This window comes from Pteropus vampyrus, unplaced genomic scaffold (genome assembly GCF_000151845.1).
Source record: "Pteropus vampyrus isolate Shadow unplaced genomic scaffold, Pvam_2.0 Scaffold56, whole genome shotgun sequence".
Lineage (NCBI taxonomy): Eukaryota > Metazoa > Chordata > Mammalia > Chiroptera > Pteropodidae > Pteropus > Pteropus vampyrus.
Window position 1 is genome coordinate 2,834,385 of NW_011888837.1, and position 17,278 is coordinate 2,851,662.

Genomic DNA, 17,278 nt, shown 5'->3' on the forward strand with positions numbered 1-17,278 from the left:
AATTGGATCTATTTAAAATAAGACGGCAGTAGTATCACTTTTAGAACATAAAAGATCTAAGATACAAGGCCTAAGTCTTTGAAAACAATTCGAACTTGATCTTTGATAATATTTTCGAAAATTATGTCTGAATGGCATTCATTGTATAATGATCAAAGAAACTTTGATGTAGCAAATATACCTTTATTTTAACATTTTATACATGGGTTAATCGTTGGGTTTAGGGTAAGTGAAGCTATTTGCGTAGAGTGGTAAGAGCCTATTTGATATTTCTATACTTATTTTCAAAATGAGATGATTGACATCTCACATCTCATTTAATTATTTAATTAAGTTATGTTCTTTTCCTTTCATATAGGAAACTATAATGACACCTTGGATTTCACTGTGCTAGTATTTAAGGGAAATGTGTGTGTGTATGTGTGTGTTTTATATTTGCTTTTTTGTTCTGTCATTTGGGAGGAAGCTAGGCACTAATAATATGACAGATTAAGCCTTCTTAATCTGTAATGCTAGAAATATTTAATAGAAGCCTATTCATGAAAATATCTCATATAGTAAAAACATAGATTTAAATATGCAAACTTACTAAGGCAAAGACTTCACCTGGCTGTTCCCAGTTCTCATTGGTATTGTTTTATCTCACAAAGTTTTTCCCTCTCACTAGGCCAGCCACTTCTGGCCCTACACTTGCATATTCTCTTACAGTATATTCTCTTACAGCAGTTAATTACAGCCATTGGTCAAGAGCACTTTGGTTTACTGTTTTGGTGGCAAGAAAAGGAAAAGAATAATTATTTTACACCTTTACTGAAGCTGAGTCATAAGTGAACTGATTTCATTTTTCAGACCTTCAAATAAAAAACAATTGTAAAATTAGACCAATTTCATTTACTTTTCAGACCATGTGGATGAGCGAACAGTTTGTAATGGAATTGCCCCTGAAAAAGATGTAGATGGATTTCATATTATCAATATTGGAAGACTGTGCCTTGATCAGCATTCTCTCATACCTGCCACTGCCAGTGCTGTTTGGGAAATAATCAAAAGAACAGGTTGGTAACTTGTAGTCTACAGGACATGGATGCTAACTGCCAAACCAAGCATTCGTGTGTAGTCTTGATAGAACCATCTCAGTCCCACTGAGTGAAAGAATGTGATAATCCATAAAACTTAATCTGTAGAAAGATATAAAGTTAGAGAAGTCAAAGAATAATCCAAAATAAAATAAATTGAGGGTATATAAAACTGCTTTTACATGTTATAGGGAGTGAATTTTCTAAATAGTAGGTTTGCCTCCCTACTTTTAAACTAAAAACAATATATTTTTATGTACATTTTCCAAAATGTATTATATTTTCCCTTACTTTTAGAAAATGTGCTGAACTTATTTGAACCATCTCTAATGACCTAGGTTTTTAATATAAACATTTACCCTCGAATTGTGTTCTAGATGCCATCTGTAAAGCTCTCATGGACCCTAGAGATGTTTACCTCTACAATAATTAACCCCATGTTGCCTTTTATATTGACGATTCTCCTGCCTCTGTCACTGTCACTTCCATTTCTAACAGCATTGTCTCCTTTCTAGTCTGCTGTTTTCTAACTCAAGGAGAAAATTTCCAGGGAAAGCAGATCCTAGAATCATAGTCTTAGAATGTTAGTTCTTGGAAAAACCTTAATTCTAACTTCTTCTTATTACTTATGAAGAAACTATGCCCAAAAGAGGTAAAGTGTGTTAAATCTGCAAGTTTTATCTTTCATACCCTTTAAGTCCCTAAGTTTAGTGCATCTCTCCAATGGAGTAAAGTGCATGAGCTTTGTGAAAAAAACTTTTCTTTTCCCCACTTCATTTTGACCCAGTTATGCTCAAAGCGTGATTGCCAGTTAAACTTGACATTGTTGTTCTTTGCTTACTTTGTAATTAGTGGTTAGTGTATTTTAAGTCTCTGGACTTCTAACTCTTCATGTGAATCTCAATGTTTAAAAGAAATTTAATGGCAACTTGAAAATATTTGTGGTTTTTTAATGAGACATAGTCAGAGAGAAAGTGACAAATTCATGAAGTGTAAAATGAAATATTTATAAATAATGAATGTGGATACATTCTAGATAAGCCATGCAATAATTCAAATTTAATTAAAAGTTTTTAAAGAATGTTTCAGTTGGTTGTTCAAATTTTTAATTTGCTTCTTCTTGTTCATTCTTTATTTAAATTAAACTCTGTATTTTAAGGAATTGAAACATTTGGAAAAAATGTGGTTGTGGCTGGACGATCCAAGAATGTAGGGATGCCCATCGCCATGCTTTTACACACCGATGGAGAACACGAACGGCCTGGAGGTAAGTGGCGCCTTGGGAATTCTATATACCTTTACAATTTTCTTACTTCTTGAAATCATCAAACAAAATTGTTTGAAATTGTGAGTTAGTGTATTTGTAGGTATGCAAATAAAGGTATTCGTTATTTCTCATCTAATGACATGAACGCCTTGAAAGTGAATAAAAGAATTACTGGAAATATGTGGCCCTTTCGTTCCTATTTTTCCTTTTGGCTGTGTTTACTTTCTTTAAATCATTAGCAATATAGACCTTTAAAAAGGTGGAAAACCACTTGATACATACAATCACATGTTGATAGGCATCTGCCTGCTCATACACACACATACACATAATACCGACATAAATGTATATATTTCTTATTATTAACCTTGGTGAATTCAAGTTTCTTAATCTCAAATTTAAGATACTTGTTTTAGATCTGGGTTGACATAATGCATATGAAATGAAAAAGTTAGCTTGAGTATAATATATTACTTATTTAAAATGATGAATGATGAGAGCTTTGAGTATTACTTTTTCTTCCTGGACCTAAGGATTTCAGTATTGCCACAAATCAAAATGTGTATGTGGATCATAGTAAATTAGAGCCTGATAGTGCTTCAGGTAACTTTAAAAAGCCTTAGTTTTGAAGAGCTCTTTTGAAGAAAGGCCAAATCTGATGGGATGATCACAGTTTTCATGGTAACCATCTACAAAGTTATATTTCTGGTTTTACTATTCACTTATAACTGAAGTCTATTAGTGCTTACCTGTCTATCTCTTAGAGTATAATGAAGATATTGATTCATGTTTGCCTTTATGTAATAGTTTCTATGTTAATCAAGGTAAAACAACTGGGAAAGTTTACCTAGGTATACTATTTTTGTTAGAAAATTTTGACCAATAGCTAATAAGCAGTTTTTTTTTTTATTTTCAACATTTCGTTTTCTTATCTCATCAATAACATTTTTTTTTTATTTTCAACATTTCGTTTTCTTATCTCATCAATAACATAACAATAACATAGCTATGCGACTTGCACAATACTTTCTCATAAACTATCTTATTTCTTAATAATTCTGGCATATATTAATATTATTTGCACTTTGCAACTAAAAGAAGTATTTTAGAGACTTCAGGTGACTTACCCAAGGCCACACAAGGAAGCAGTGGATCAGAGCTGTGAGCTGGGTGCTGACGATACGGTCAGGAGGAGAGACTTGGAGTCAGACCCCTCTCCCGCCAAGCCCTGTGTCTTTGATCTGTGTAAGCCTCTACTTCCTTCACCTGTAAAATGCCTATCATAGTAACATCTCCTTCACTGGATTATTGTGAAAATTAAATGAGATACAAATGTAAAGCACTAATTATAGTGCTTGACACAATAAGTTAAGTAAGCCCTTGGTACATGTGAACTGTGCCTATTACTATTATTTCCATTATTATGCTTAAGTTAATAATCTGTGGCCATACTAACCATAAAGTTTAGAGTAACATGATCCAAGGTTAATGATGTATTTTTCGCCTTCGTTTGAATTTTTTTTTCTGGTGGGTTTTATGTTTGGTTTATTTTCGATCAAATCTAGCTTTATGGTAATAATTTGCATAAATGTAGAACTTATAAAACCTGTAAAGTATTTGATTAAAAATATGACATCATAATAGTCCAAATCATACTTTAGAATGTATTTTTTCTTATAACAATATATTGCATTCTAATTTCTTGATGCATTTAAATTTTAAATTTGTCTATAAAGTATCTAAGAAAGTTAATTTATCCTTTATTCATGAAATTTTAAATTAGACATCCCTATGTTGTAAAGCATATTAACTTTATAAATATTTTATGCTTTGTGTTATAAAATATTCTTACTTGAATGCATGATAAAAATGGAATTAGTTGTAGTACTGATTACTTCCAAGCCAGGTAGTTAAATTTACATTTATTATAACGGCACTTAAGTGCCGTTATAATTATAATACCTAAAAGGTAATAAATTATACTAAAAATGATGTTGGACAGTTTGTAACATGGGTGGTATTTAATCTCATGCATATTTAATAGGAGTATGTGACATATATGACTAATATAATGAATCGTTGAGAGCTGCTTACCAAAGATTTGGAGTCTGTGGGAAAGTTAATATTTCAAACATCCATGTCTGTTAGAACAGTAATTATGTATAATAACTACATGTGCGTTGTTAGTTAATAGAGATAATGAAATAGGATTAACTCGGCCAATTTATATCCATAGAACTTGTTCTGATGACACTCACAATGTTGAGCATTCAACTCACGCTTTACGTCCTTGCCAGAAGGAATTGAGACCCTAATGATTCATTTGTGTCTTAAAGCTAAAGATAATTGTACTAGAAGAAAAATGGCTATGCTGTAGTTTCTTTTGATTAATATACATCTACTCATGGCTAGCTTTTAGTCTTGATTATTTAGGATGTGGATCCCAGCTGTTTTGCAAGAAAGAGCTTCTTTTCATCCTTAAAAGGCTTGAAATATTTAGAGGACTGAGAATGTGCTCAAATCTTGAGGTTAAGGAGTAGTGCTAGTACTCAATACAGCAGCATACTGCAGGGTGATCACCTTCTGCTGAGGGCATGTCATTGCAGAAGGCTCTGTAGAGGACATGGCATTAGACCACTATTTAGTTTATATGGAGTAGGTTAGTGTGGTTCCTGTCCTCCAAGAGCTTAAAGTCTTGGTGGTGATGGTGGTAGGCATGACATACCAATATGAGTGGTTTATAACAAAATGCATATAATATTAATATCTTCTTCAGTATAACATCTGAGAGAGCACAGTGGCGCAAAATAAAATTTGGCATCCTTAAGCAAAATTCTGTTTGCTTGGGGAAGCCTCTGGTAATTGGGTACATAAAGAGACAGACAATGGAGAGTTTCTTCTCATGAGCCCTATGACTTAGGTTGTTCGAGTATCACCGTGACCACCTAGAGATCATGGTGCATTCTTTTAAATTCTTTGTATGTAGCAACCTATCCAGTTTCACCTTCTTTCAGTATGAAAACTGAATACCATTGGCTTTAGCACATCTTTATGTTTAGCTTTACCATGGGGAAGCAAAAGGGAAGTTCTGCAATTTCTCCAAAACAGTTTTTTTTTCCTTCGAGATAACAAAGTGTCATAATGACAAAGCATTATGATTATTAATTGTCACCAAGGGAATACAGAATCTAATTTTATTTCAAATTTTTTAGAAAATTAGCAAGTTCCTTCCTGCATATTTTTGTATTTTATATAGGACATCTCATCTAAATAGATCCCCTGAAATAGGCACAACATGGAGTTCATGCACCTCCTTTAACTAAAAGCTTGTGGTGGTGTTGCAGTGGCATTGATGCTGAGACTTTTTTTAAAAGGGCCAGCAACCAATTGATTTTGCTTAGAGTCCTATGGGTCCAGGGATGTTCTTGATTTCATTCAGGCAATATGCATTCAGTATTTACTCTCTATAAAATGCTGGGGGGTACAGGGGTGAAAAAAGACTTAGTTCTCTGTTTCCAGAAGATGATAGTCTGCATCTTCCGGATTCATCTTTGGATGCTGTGTTTACTCAAAGCACTACTTCTGCGTTGTGTTCAGCTTTTCACTCAAGCTGCCTTTCTGCTGAAACTTTCTGTATACCAGGTATTTTTTAGTCAAGGAGCATCCTATCTAAATGAAAAACCACATAATATTTTGCCAGTGGGATGCTTTTTTTTTTGTGAAAATTGGTTTCAGTTGTTTGCCAGCCCAAGAGCATCATCTCCCACCTACAGGAGATGCCTTCAGGTAGTAATAAAGGAGTGGATGTCTGAGGCAACGCATCGTGTTGTGTGTGGCACGTGTGATTAAGCTCAGCTGAGTGCCAGGTGGGGCAAAGTACTCTTGGGTTTCAAAGAGAGGAGCTAAATAGGAACGCCTCAGAATATAGGAATGGTACAAAGCAATCGTGACTGAGACTCAGCCTGGGCAATGGAGTGGAGTGGGATGTTTGTTGTCTCTGTAGAATGAACAGTTGTTAAAGTGGGGCAGGGAAGATGGCAGGCATTTGGCTTCTGTGCCTCTCATCTCACTACTCCTAAATTAGAAGTCCTCATGATGAGATATTGGGTACTATGTTTTGTGATGCCTCCATGTCGATTACACTCTACCTAATTATAGCTTTGAGTTTGCATAGTAGAAAGAAATAGAAAAGAATAAAAACTCGTTCTAGTCTCGTTTTCTAAGCTGAAAATTCAGCCAGCTAGGATCTAGAAAGCACTGTCCTTGGAAAATACAGTCAAACAACTGGGTCTATTACACTCTTGAAACTAACATTAAACATTATTTAAAATGTAAAGTGAAATGCAAATATTTCTCTTTCTCTTTCATTTTCCCTCTTCCACCATGACCTTAGGTGCATTTATTGCCGGCGCAAATAATCCCTTTTTGATGTCTCTAAGCTTGATTGTTCAAGGCATCACTCATAAGGATATTGTGGTCTGCTCCAACCTACCTTTTCAGCCATTCCTCCTGTCACTCACTCCCTGGTACCTTAGGCATTAATTATCATTAAATCCATGGATATATTCTCATTGCTAACCACATTGCTTTTTATATACTGGTACTAAATATGTTTGGTGAATATTTGAGTATAAATTATACTTTCTATGACTAGTTCACTAATTTCATCCTGAGAGCTTTTGAGCAGGAAAAAAAAAAAAGACTAGTTACCCAATTAAATGTCTTTAAGATGAAAAATAAACACATTCTCAGGATAAATAAAACATTTTCCGATATTAAGACCAAAAAGTAATTTCTCCTGAGGGTCCTTATAAGCCAGAAACTATGTATTGAACTGAGCAATATAACATGCTTTTAAATTTAATGAAATGGCCACGTTTTATAGAGCTACCTCTTTTATTATTAAGCATAGATTAAAGCTACCACTGGCATGCATTTCTCTTATTTCACTAGACATTTCTTTTCATTCTCCTCCTTCCAACTTCTTAACAGTGGTTCTCCACCATAGCTGCCCACTAGAATCATCAGGAAGCTTTTAAAAATATAGCTACCTGAGCTCAACACAGAACAATTAAATCAGAACCTTTATAAGTTGGACTCGAGCATTAGTATTTTTAGAAAGCTCTATAGAAGATTCTAATGTGGTTAGGGTTGAGGCCGACTGCTCAAAACATTGGAATAAGCTCAGGCTTTACTTATTCCAGAGCCATTCCCTAGGGGATCTTTTCCGGCTCTATAGCTTAAATACCATCTGTATCCTTCCTGTACTCTAGACCAGGGGTCCCAATCCCTGGGCCATGGACCAGAATCTGTGGCCTGTTAGGAACCAAGCCACACAGCAGGTGAGCACTGGGCGAGCGAAGCTTCATCTGTATTTGCAGCCACTCCCCAGCGCTAGCATCTCTGCCTCAGCATTATCAGGCTTTAGGTTCTCATAGGTGTGCAGGTCCCTGGTGCCAAAAAGGTTGGGGACTGCTGCTCTAAACCCATTTAACTACTGTCCACTTGAGAGCTCCACTTTGATGGCCAATAGACATTTTAAAACTTACCATATACAAACCTTCACTCTTAATTTTATTTCCCTTAGTCTTTCCAAATCTTAGTGAGTGGCACCATCACTTCAACCAGTTGCTCAGGCTATCCTTGACTTCTTTATTTCTCACATATCCTATATCTTATCCATTAGCAATCTGTGTAAAATATACCCATGATCTCACCACCTCCACTAATAAGATACTAGTCCATTTAGCCATTATCTCTCACTTGGAATACTATAAAATTTATGAACTAGTTTCCCTGCATCCACCATTGTCCCATCTCCCATACACAGTCCATTTTCCATCTGGTGGGTCTCAATCATCCATGGTTTCCCATAACAGTCAGAACAACATGACACCAGAATAAAATCCAGATTCCTTACTATGACATGAAGACCTTACATGAGCTGACCTGGGCTGCATCTCCTTACTCATTTTCTACTATTCTCACTCTCCATCACTGTCCTCCAGGCACAGCTGCCTTTTGCTTTCCTAGAACATGTCATACGTACTCATGTGCCAGGATCTTTGCACTTGGTTTTCCTTCTGTCTGGATGCTCTTATTTGAAGTTATTTACATAATTTATTTGCCCACTTTCTTCCAGTTTCTGTTCAAATGTTACCTCCTCAGGCTGTCTTTGACCACCTTATCAAAATAGCACCCATGTTATTATTCTCTACTCACTTACTCTGCACTCTTTTCTTCAGAGCACTTACTACTATATAAAATTTTATTATATTTGTATTTGCTCATTTGTATATTGTCTTTGTTGAATAAATATATACATGACTTCGATTCAATAATTTTTGCCCAAATCTTGGGGCAGATTTTTAAAATATCTAAAGACACTGGTGATTAGCATTCAGTCAGTCCTCCCTAATAGTCTTTCTCTCAAAGGAACTTTGAAGTTAATGTTTAAAAGGAGTGAGCTTGAAATAGTATTTGATTAGTTAAAAGTGAAATAAAAATCCTTAGATGCCATTCATCGAAGGTGTTTGGACATATAACTGAGGGACTGATAAACAGCAAATCAAACAGCCAGGTCTTGACCAGATACAAAGGCATTATTAGAGCCTGGCCTATTTTAAGTATGAACAGAAAGCTTAGATGTGAGTGCTCTGTAATGATATCTAAAATTATTTAAACAATTTAATTCAGAAAAAGCAGCTGAAATTGACATAGAAAATGTACAGTAAGTGGAGTTCAGAGCCAAGAGAGTACAGTGTTATTCTCAGACCCACTGAGCGCTGTTCCATTGATGAGTACTGAGTTTTCCTTCCTGTGATTTCCTCGATGATTTTTTCCATTTAAACCAGACCATGTTATGAGTTAGAGTATTGGGAATGACTTAGTTTTTCCTTATCCAGTGAAAGTGACAGGGCAAAACCCTGCACATGAGATTGCAGCTCCTAATGGTTTTGCCATTTTGTTTTTATCTGCTGATGTAGGTACAGCAGGTATTTGAAGATTTACCTCATGGAAAAGGAAGTTGAGCTTTAGTCTGTGTTGCTGTTAAAGATAGATCTATAATCATGGTAAAAATTGCAAAATGGTAGACTTTGGTTCTTATAATGAAGACATTTGTAACAGTCTGGGCTAAATAATATGCCCTTCTCCTGTTTTTATGGAAAATAATTTATCAGTGGGAAAGGATGGGAATAACATAGGGGGATTGAAGCAGAAGAAAAACAAATTTCTACTTACATCAAGAAATAGTCTTCTCTAAGAAGTTTAACTGCCCCTATGCTGTTCTCAGCTAGAATAGATATTAATGGTCTGTGTCAACACTGTAACTTATGCCTTCTTTTCTCATGGAACTTATCACACTGCATTATAATTCTGATTTACTTATCTGTTTTTCACATTAGAGTACAGAATTGTGTGTCTCCATATTTAGCATGGTTCTGGTATTATTTTTAGATTACTGAATAAACGAAGGTAGAGAATGACCTGGAAATGTCCAACTAAAGTAAACTTCTCATTTAGATAATTTCAACAACAACAACAATAACAAAAAAAATGATATTCTAAAATGAAGTATATTGTGTTGTTAGTTCTAGCTTTTTTTTAATAGAAAATATTATTTTCCTCAAGTTAGTTCTCTGTGTTAGCTGACAATTACTCTTTGCTACAATCTGCAATTTTGCATAAATTACAGAGGTCATGATAGCCTAGGAAACTGCCCAGGTGGCTCCCAGCAGACAATTCTTGATTGACTGTGGACTTTTACATAGTAAGAAGCATATCTTATCCAGCAGTTAGTTATTAAGTCCTAAGAGAACTCTTAAGATTTTAGGAGACAGATTCTAAGTCTTTTATTTTTGCTATTGCTTACAAATATGATGTAAAGCATTGGGCAAAATGAAGTTGCTTGAGACACTGCTTATAAATTTGTTTTTTTATCTGGGTCTTTGTAGTAGTTAGAAAAGTTAGGTCCTTGCCAGGGCTGTTATCATATGAGCAATAAGGATATAAAACTGAGTGTGGGAAAAAGTCATCTAGGGGTAAGAGAGATGCATTCTATGGAGTAGCTGCTGTAGCTTGTTAGTGCTGGTTATCCCAGGAGAAAAACTGAGGCGTTAGAAAGGATTAGGGAAGCTAGCCAGAAGATTCATTGAAGAAAAGTAATGGGGCGCCAGAACTGAAAATAGGGATGACAAGAATTTTCTCAATGCCAAGTAGGACAGGTTAAATAAGAATATAGTTAGCAGTTGTCAAAAGTTTAGACATAACAGAAGTAAAACCAATAAATCACTGAAGTAGTAATTAGTAAAAGTTTATTGTATACATACCAAAAAAACAGCTCTCAAAACATGAATAAGGTGCAAAGGTATATTGTTATAAAGTAGCTTATACAGTGAGAAACCAGTGACTGTTTATTTTTCACAGTGATTGGTTATAATATTAGAATTTTCTTAAATGATAGGGAATTCATCAATGGTTACCTCATATCAACCTTGAGAAACAGTTCAAGTTTTGCTTAGCATTTCCAGAGGCATAACAAGGAATGATAGAGGTCAAGTTAGCCTTGTTAAATAAGCAAAATTAAGCTTTACTTGTATGAATAAACTGGTTTTGTGTACTTAGGGAATTTTCAAGGTTAGTCTCCATTTGTTTTTGATTTTAACACAGGATGGCTAACTCTCAGGACCACAAACAGGCCTCAAGGAGCAAAGGCAGAAGAGTCTGAGGCATTGTTTGAATACATTTGCTTTTAAATCCCTTGGTTCACCTTTCTTTTGCTCTCATCATCTGGTCTACTGAATAGAGGCTGGAAGCCTTTCCATGGTTTGACATCACCGTAACCAGAAACTGATCTAAATGTGATTTTGGTATTTCCCATGGGTTTCTCTAGCTAAACTTACTTAGGAGTAATAAGTTAACTAGATATTGTTGAATGGGAGTGGAAAGATCTAAAAGATCTTTCCATGCCGATTGAAATTTATCTCAATATTTTTTCTTTTGTGTGACACACACACACACACACCACTGAATTATGTATCTCAATTCCTTGCTGGAAATCATCAGTACTGGTGAAGTGAGAGTTTGGGGTTTCATTTGGTTTTGATTTTGTTTCTTGTGGGGATTTGGGAGGTTCTCATTTGGAACCAGAGAACACTTGAGTGGGTTGCTAATGTATAAGGAGACCTTTCTGAATAGAACTATACTAAGATAGAGGTGGGAGGATGCTTCACAACTTTGGTCCCTTGGGATGGTTCTAAACATTTACTCTACATTTGTTGATGGTTTATAGCAACTGTAAGAAAGAGAAAAAAATAAGGGAGGCTCATAGACTTTACTCTAAGTGGTATCATTAACTGAAATGAGAAAGGTATTTCTGGTTTTCTCTCATTATTCTTTCTTTTCAAGGTTTTCTTGTTATTGTCTTTTATTTTTTTCATATTAACTTTAGGATCAAATTATATCCATCCAAAAAATAAATACAATTTTTTTTTATTGGAGTTATATTGAATTTGTAATGAACATAGAATTGTTATCCTTATGTTGTTGAGCCTTTTACCCAGGTACGTGATTTATCTTTTACTCATGTTTTATATAAAGTATAGAATCAGACTTTTGCTTTGTGAGCCAATTTGAGAATATTATTCTTTTAAATAGATAACTTAGGAAAATTTATATTTATTATGATAAATATACATGGTATGAACTATCATATTTTCTGTTCTGTTTGTGTTTTTATAGTTTTTACTTATTTTTTACATTTTTTATATGGTTCTTTTGATATTTAGGCAGATTTGTGGTTACTTTAATAATTATAACTTTATATACTACTCTTAGTTTTCTACTTCTTTATATGATATCTACTGATTTTATTCCGTGATTCCATTTTTGTCTCCTACATGATATTTGCCAAAAAAAATTATATTTGTAGTATGTTTACATTATACTTTTAAATATTTTTATACTTCTGTTATTTGATTGGTTAGCTTTAAATATCTGTTGGTTCCAGTCATTCGATATTAGGCAATCAGCAAATTTTTCATCTTTGCCCTTTTCATTCTAATTTTGTTGCACCATTTTTACATAATCAGAGCAAATAGCATTTACATTTTGTCAGTCACCCCAATCCTCGCAAATTTTTTGTCTTAGTTTTGTAATTAAATATATTTAAAAACCTACAGTAGTCCTGTTGCCAGTTTCTTCAGATATATTTTGATTTATTAAAGTTCATCTGTTAGCAAGCTCGTCAGGAAAAATTCATTGGAACAATATTCCCTGAGTTCTTTCAAAATTGTTTTCAACCTTTAATCTTGAAGGACAGTTTGACTGGATATAAAATTCTAGGCTCCCAGTTTTTTTCATGAGCCTCTTGTAGGTATTGCTCTGCTGTTTTCTGTAGTTAAATGTAAAAATCTGAATTTTTGCCTGGTTGCTCATAGGATTTTTTTTCATCTTTAAAATCCAGATATTTTACTGAAATGTGTCTCAGTGTTGACCATTATAGAATTTGTATGGAGCAGAGTTAATCTCTCATCTGTCTGCTTTTTTCCCCAATTTTTGTGACTTTAAATTTTTATTTTTAAAATTTTAGCATAATATTTGGTCATAATGTTCAAGTTTTTCATAACACCATTTTGCTGTTGTGTTTATTGATATGTTGGCAAATGCTTTAAAAAATTTTTTTTGCTTTTCTTTTATTCTTGGGTCTGCCACTTTTTAAATGCATTCTTTTATTTACTTTTAAAAATTGCATATAGTAAAATTCACTCTTTTTGGTGTACAGTTCCATGAATGTAGACAAACATATATAGTCATGTAACTACCACTAGAATCTGGACAGTTCCATGACCACTCAAAATTCCCCTGGGCCAATCCTTATATAGTATCATTTTATCAATGTGTTGTCAAATGCTTTTTTTGTTATTACTTATCATTGAATGAGTTGGATTCCTTGGGTCTGCTGTTTGCAGGATACTTCTGCTAGGGGTTGGACAGGAGGTGCTGGGCAGCCTTCAGATTTTTTCTTCACCACCTTCACAGAGTCAAACTGCTTCCTGTTTAAATGACTCCCCGGTCTGAGTCTTTGTATTACTACCTACTGTGAACTGTACTGGAGGGCTTCTTCTGCCTTTATTCTTATTTCCCTTGCTACAGATTTTTGCATTTCGATGTGAACCTTTCACCTGCAGGAAGTATATTTTTGCTCCTGGCCATCTTATTGTTCTCCACATTTCTTTGCTGCCTTTCTTCCTGTATAGCATCTACTAATTCAGCTGTTCTGGAGTAACTCTTACATATTTTCGGAGTCAGTGGAAAATATTTCTGCTAGTTTGCTAGAAATATAGATTGTTCAGTTTTTATTGTTGTATGTTATGCAAGAAGAGGAGATAGAAGATACTGTCTCACACAGCCATGTTCTTTCTTACTAAAGTCTTTCCTTTAAACTCATCACTGCCTTTCTCTCTTCTTTCTTGGTTCACACTTAAACACTGGAATCCCTCAGGCTGCTAACCTCTCTTATGTATATGTCACTTCCTTAAAGCATGGATGAATACTTCGTATTATAGCCTATGCTTCCTCATCATTTCCTAAACACATAATTTCAAAATTGGTTTATTTTTTCCTGCCATTCTTTTGGCTTGGAACACTTTTTTCTTCTTTCCCTGATTAGCATATTCCAGCCTATACTTTAAGACCTAAAATAGTTTTTTGCTTCCTTTGGAACCCTCCTTGACACCTCCTCAAGATGAGGCATCTGTCACAATGAAGCCAAATTAATCTCTCATCTGTCTGACCCATACTATATTGCCCCATTTTTAGTGCACTTGTCTTGCTGTTTTCAGTATTTATAAATCTTATTATCAAGCCAATAAGTATCCCCTTCATCTATGTATTAACTTGTCAATACAGAACTTTCAAATGCTGAGTTTCTAGGATCCTACTTATAGCTCTCCTGTGATGGTCAGTACATATCCTCATTTGGTCTCATTTGATTTTCCACTGGTCAGTTTAAAGGTACAATATTATGAGTCATCTACATTCTCTTTTCTAGTTTTTGTTCTCAAAGTTATTTAATCTTTTCAAAGCAATTTTCTTTCTTTTAGGATTTAACTGAAACTTATTTAGAATTGGAGCATTTATAAATTATGAAAAAGCTCAATAATCATTAATGGAAGTTCTTCTGCATTCCAGGTGATGCAACTGTGACAATAGCTCACAGATATACTCCCAAAGAACAATTGAAGATCCATACTCAGCTGGCAGATGTTATCATAGTAGCTGCAGGTAAGTCTTTAGAGGCTGTTATTTGATGGAATATCATCAGCAGAATAATTCCTTCCCTAATTGCTGACATGTCTGTAAGAACCACTTTTTGGGAGAGTTATGTATATGTATGGTTAACTTTCATCGACTGGATTCAGCCTCTTGGCAATCATCATACTGTCCATTGTGCCTATGTTAGCATTTGTCACTTCATTATGGAAAATCTGAACAGCTTTTGGAATGACAGATTTGACACAAGAACAAATGTGCACTTTGCTGATTCCTTTGGCGGACATAATTAAATCTAAACATGAACGAGTTAGGGAGAAACTGGTAGGAAATGCTGTTGAAGGGACAGTAAGGGCTAGCACATGAAGGACCCTGTAGACCATGGTAAGGACTTTGATATAAGCTAAGATGGCTGAGAGTAGGAGATTGACATGGTCTGGTTTATATTTTTAAAAGGTGACTCACACTGTGTCAAGAAGAATTGACTCTAGAGGGGCAAGAATAGAAACACAACAGTTATTGTACTTTCATGTAATGGATCTAGTTTTTTTCCTAATTTGTTTTATATTTGAACATACAAAATAATTCTACCCTTTGCTTCTACCTTTACTTTTGCCACATAGTATTTTTACATTGAAGACGTTGTGACTCTTCTTGCTTTATCCATGACTTGAATGAGAGCCTTTTTCATTTTGTTTATTAATTAGATGTTATTGGTAATTTCCAGACTTTACATTTGAATTGCTCAGCATTTACAAGGTATAAAGGGAGAGTAAAAATTCCAGAAGAAATTGAGTTTGATGAAGATAATAATGATAGTTTAAATTAGTTTCAACCAAATTTAATTCATTTTCTTATGCTAATATAGGCCCTTTTATGGAACTCAAAATATGTATGTGATAACTTCAGGAGGAGTAATTTGCCTCCTTATAGAGTAAAAATAGAAATGTCCTATTTCTAGAAGTTACCACTAAGCTGGTACAGCTAACTATATCCTCTTTTTATGAGAAATTATATTTAGGTGGTATCAAATGCAAGTTTTTGAACTTGCATTGATGTAAGTAAGACAGATGTTTAGAGAGGAAATAAACTCTTTCAGACCACAGATCAACATTAAGTGAAATACTGCTGCAGCAACTGATAGATTTATGGAGACAAATATTGCATTGACTTCTTTTTAGAAACACTTGGATTCATACACAAGACTCAAAATTTGGTGAGTAGAGAGGAATCTGGTCATCTTTGTCCACCTCTAAGTTTAGACAGAGAGAAATTTACATCATCTTTAAAAAGTTTTACTTGACTCACATGTTAACAACTTGTGAAGAATATTTCACAATTGATCTTAGTTCCCATTTATCCATTATAATATTGAACAAATATTTTCTTCCAGTGGGACAAAACCCCTCAGCATGCATTTATGCTCATGTTTTTCTTGTTATGAGAAATGACAAGTGGTGATCACAATTCTCTTTCAAGAACCAATGACATTTCATTTTGACTAAATCAAACTCCATATCACAAGTCATTATGCCAATACTGTCATCATCCTTGAATTTCTCCCGTAGACTCACCGTATGTTCCTTTATAAAAGCCTAAATCAGCACTGCGTACAAGACATTAAAAGAAAAATAAGACAGAAAAAGAAAAAAGAAAACAAAGAGAAAGGAAAAGAAGCATCAATCTTATATAAAATTAACAAAATAGGAGCCAGAAGGTATTCAGGTGTCTAGGTGATGAGACAGTATGCTCTATACCACAGCCATCCTACGCAGGGTATTCTCTGACCACGAGAGGGCGCCAGTAAGGTGTGCAGCTATTTTAGACAATTGGCCGCACACCATCCTAATCCTGGCTGGAAGACATTTTGAGTGATGGCAGCGCAAATAGGTCTATTCTTTGCCTTGTATTCCAGCTCTAATGCCTCTAACTAGATGCAAAGGTATGCTAAATGCTGAAAGACAGCCCTATATATAGCCCTGCAATTATCCTGTGGAAATAAACATCTGAGTAATGAGAAATTAAAGGGAAAAATATTGAGAGTTTATAAGAAATAACTAAAGATTACTACATTTTCACTTTCTTAATAATCTCCTGGATGGAGAATTTAAGGACAGTATATATATCGGTAAATTATAATGAAATTATAGAGAAAGCATGAAGTACTATAATAAATTCATATAACCAGATAAGAAGAATGAAATATAACTAAAATGATCACATTATGCATTATGTGTGGAAATAAACAAATACAATTAACAGTGGGTATTAAAGAATGAGATAGTGATCTAATGGCAGAGGTAGCTGGAACAGGCAGGGCTGGATTATTGTGATAACTAGAATGTCAGCATATATGGAAGCAGTCCCATCTAGAAGTCAGAAAGACTAGAAGGAGGAGGAGTGCATGATGTATCAGAAACCTCGATAATGTCTGAGAGATTACAGTAAAGAATGTGGTAATAATATCTTGGAATGGACCTACAGAAGAAAAAGTAAAAGGAAATTGTGTGTGAAGATCCTGGGGCATGAATAAAATTAATTTATATTCATATTAATCTCACCCCTCCAGTTTCTCAAATCCCCATAGACCTAACTATATATCACTTACCTTTTAAACATCTCTCCACAAATTCAAGATTTAGGCTAATTTAAAAACTCAAAT

The 17,278-nt window shown here is 34.5% G+C and overlaps 1 protein-coding gene across 4 annotated transcripts in view; it reads left to right on the forward strand.

Annotated features, from left to right (window-relative positions):
- MTHFD2L (methylenetetrahydrofolate dehydrogenase (NADP+ dependent) 2 like) overlaps positions 1 to 17,278 on the forward strand; it is a 123,780-nt gene that overhangs the window by 31,993 nt on the left and 74,509 nt on the right. For all 4 annotated transcript variants that reach the window (XM_011360532.2, XM_023530865.1, XM_023530866.1 and 1 more), the window contains 3 exons: positions 903 to 1,055; positions 2,236 to 2,343; positions 14,536 to 14,628. In XM_011360532.2, the coding sequence (XP_011358834.1) occupies positions 903 to 1,055; positions 2,236 to 2,343; positions 14,536 to 14,628 (354 nt within the window). The remainder of the gene's footprint in view (positions 1 to 902; positions 1,056 to 2,235; positions 2,344 to 14,535; positions 14,629 to 17,278) is intronic.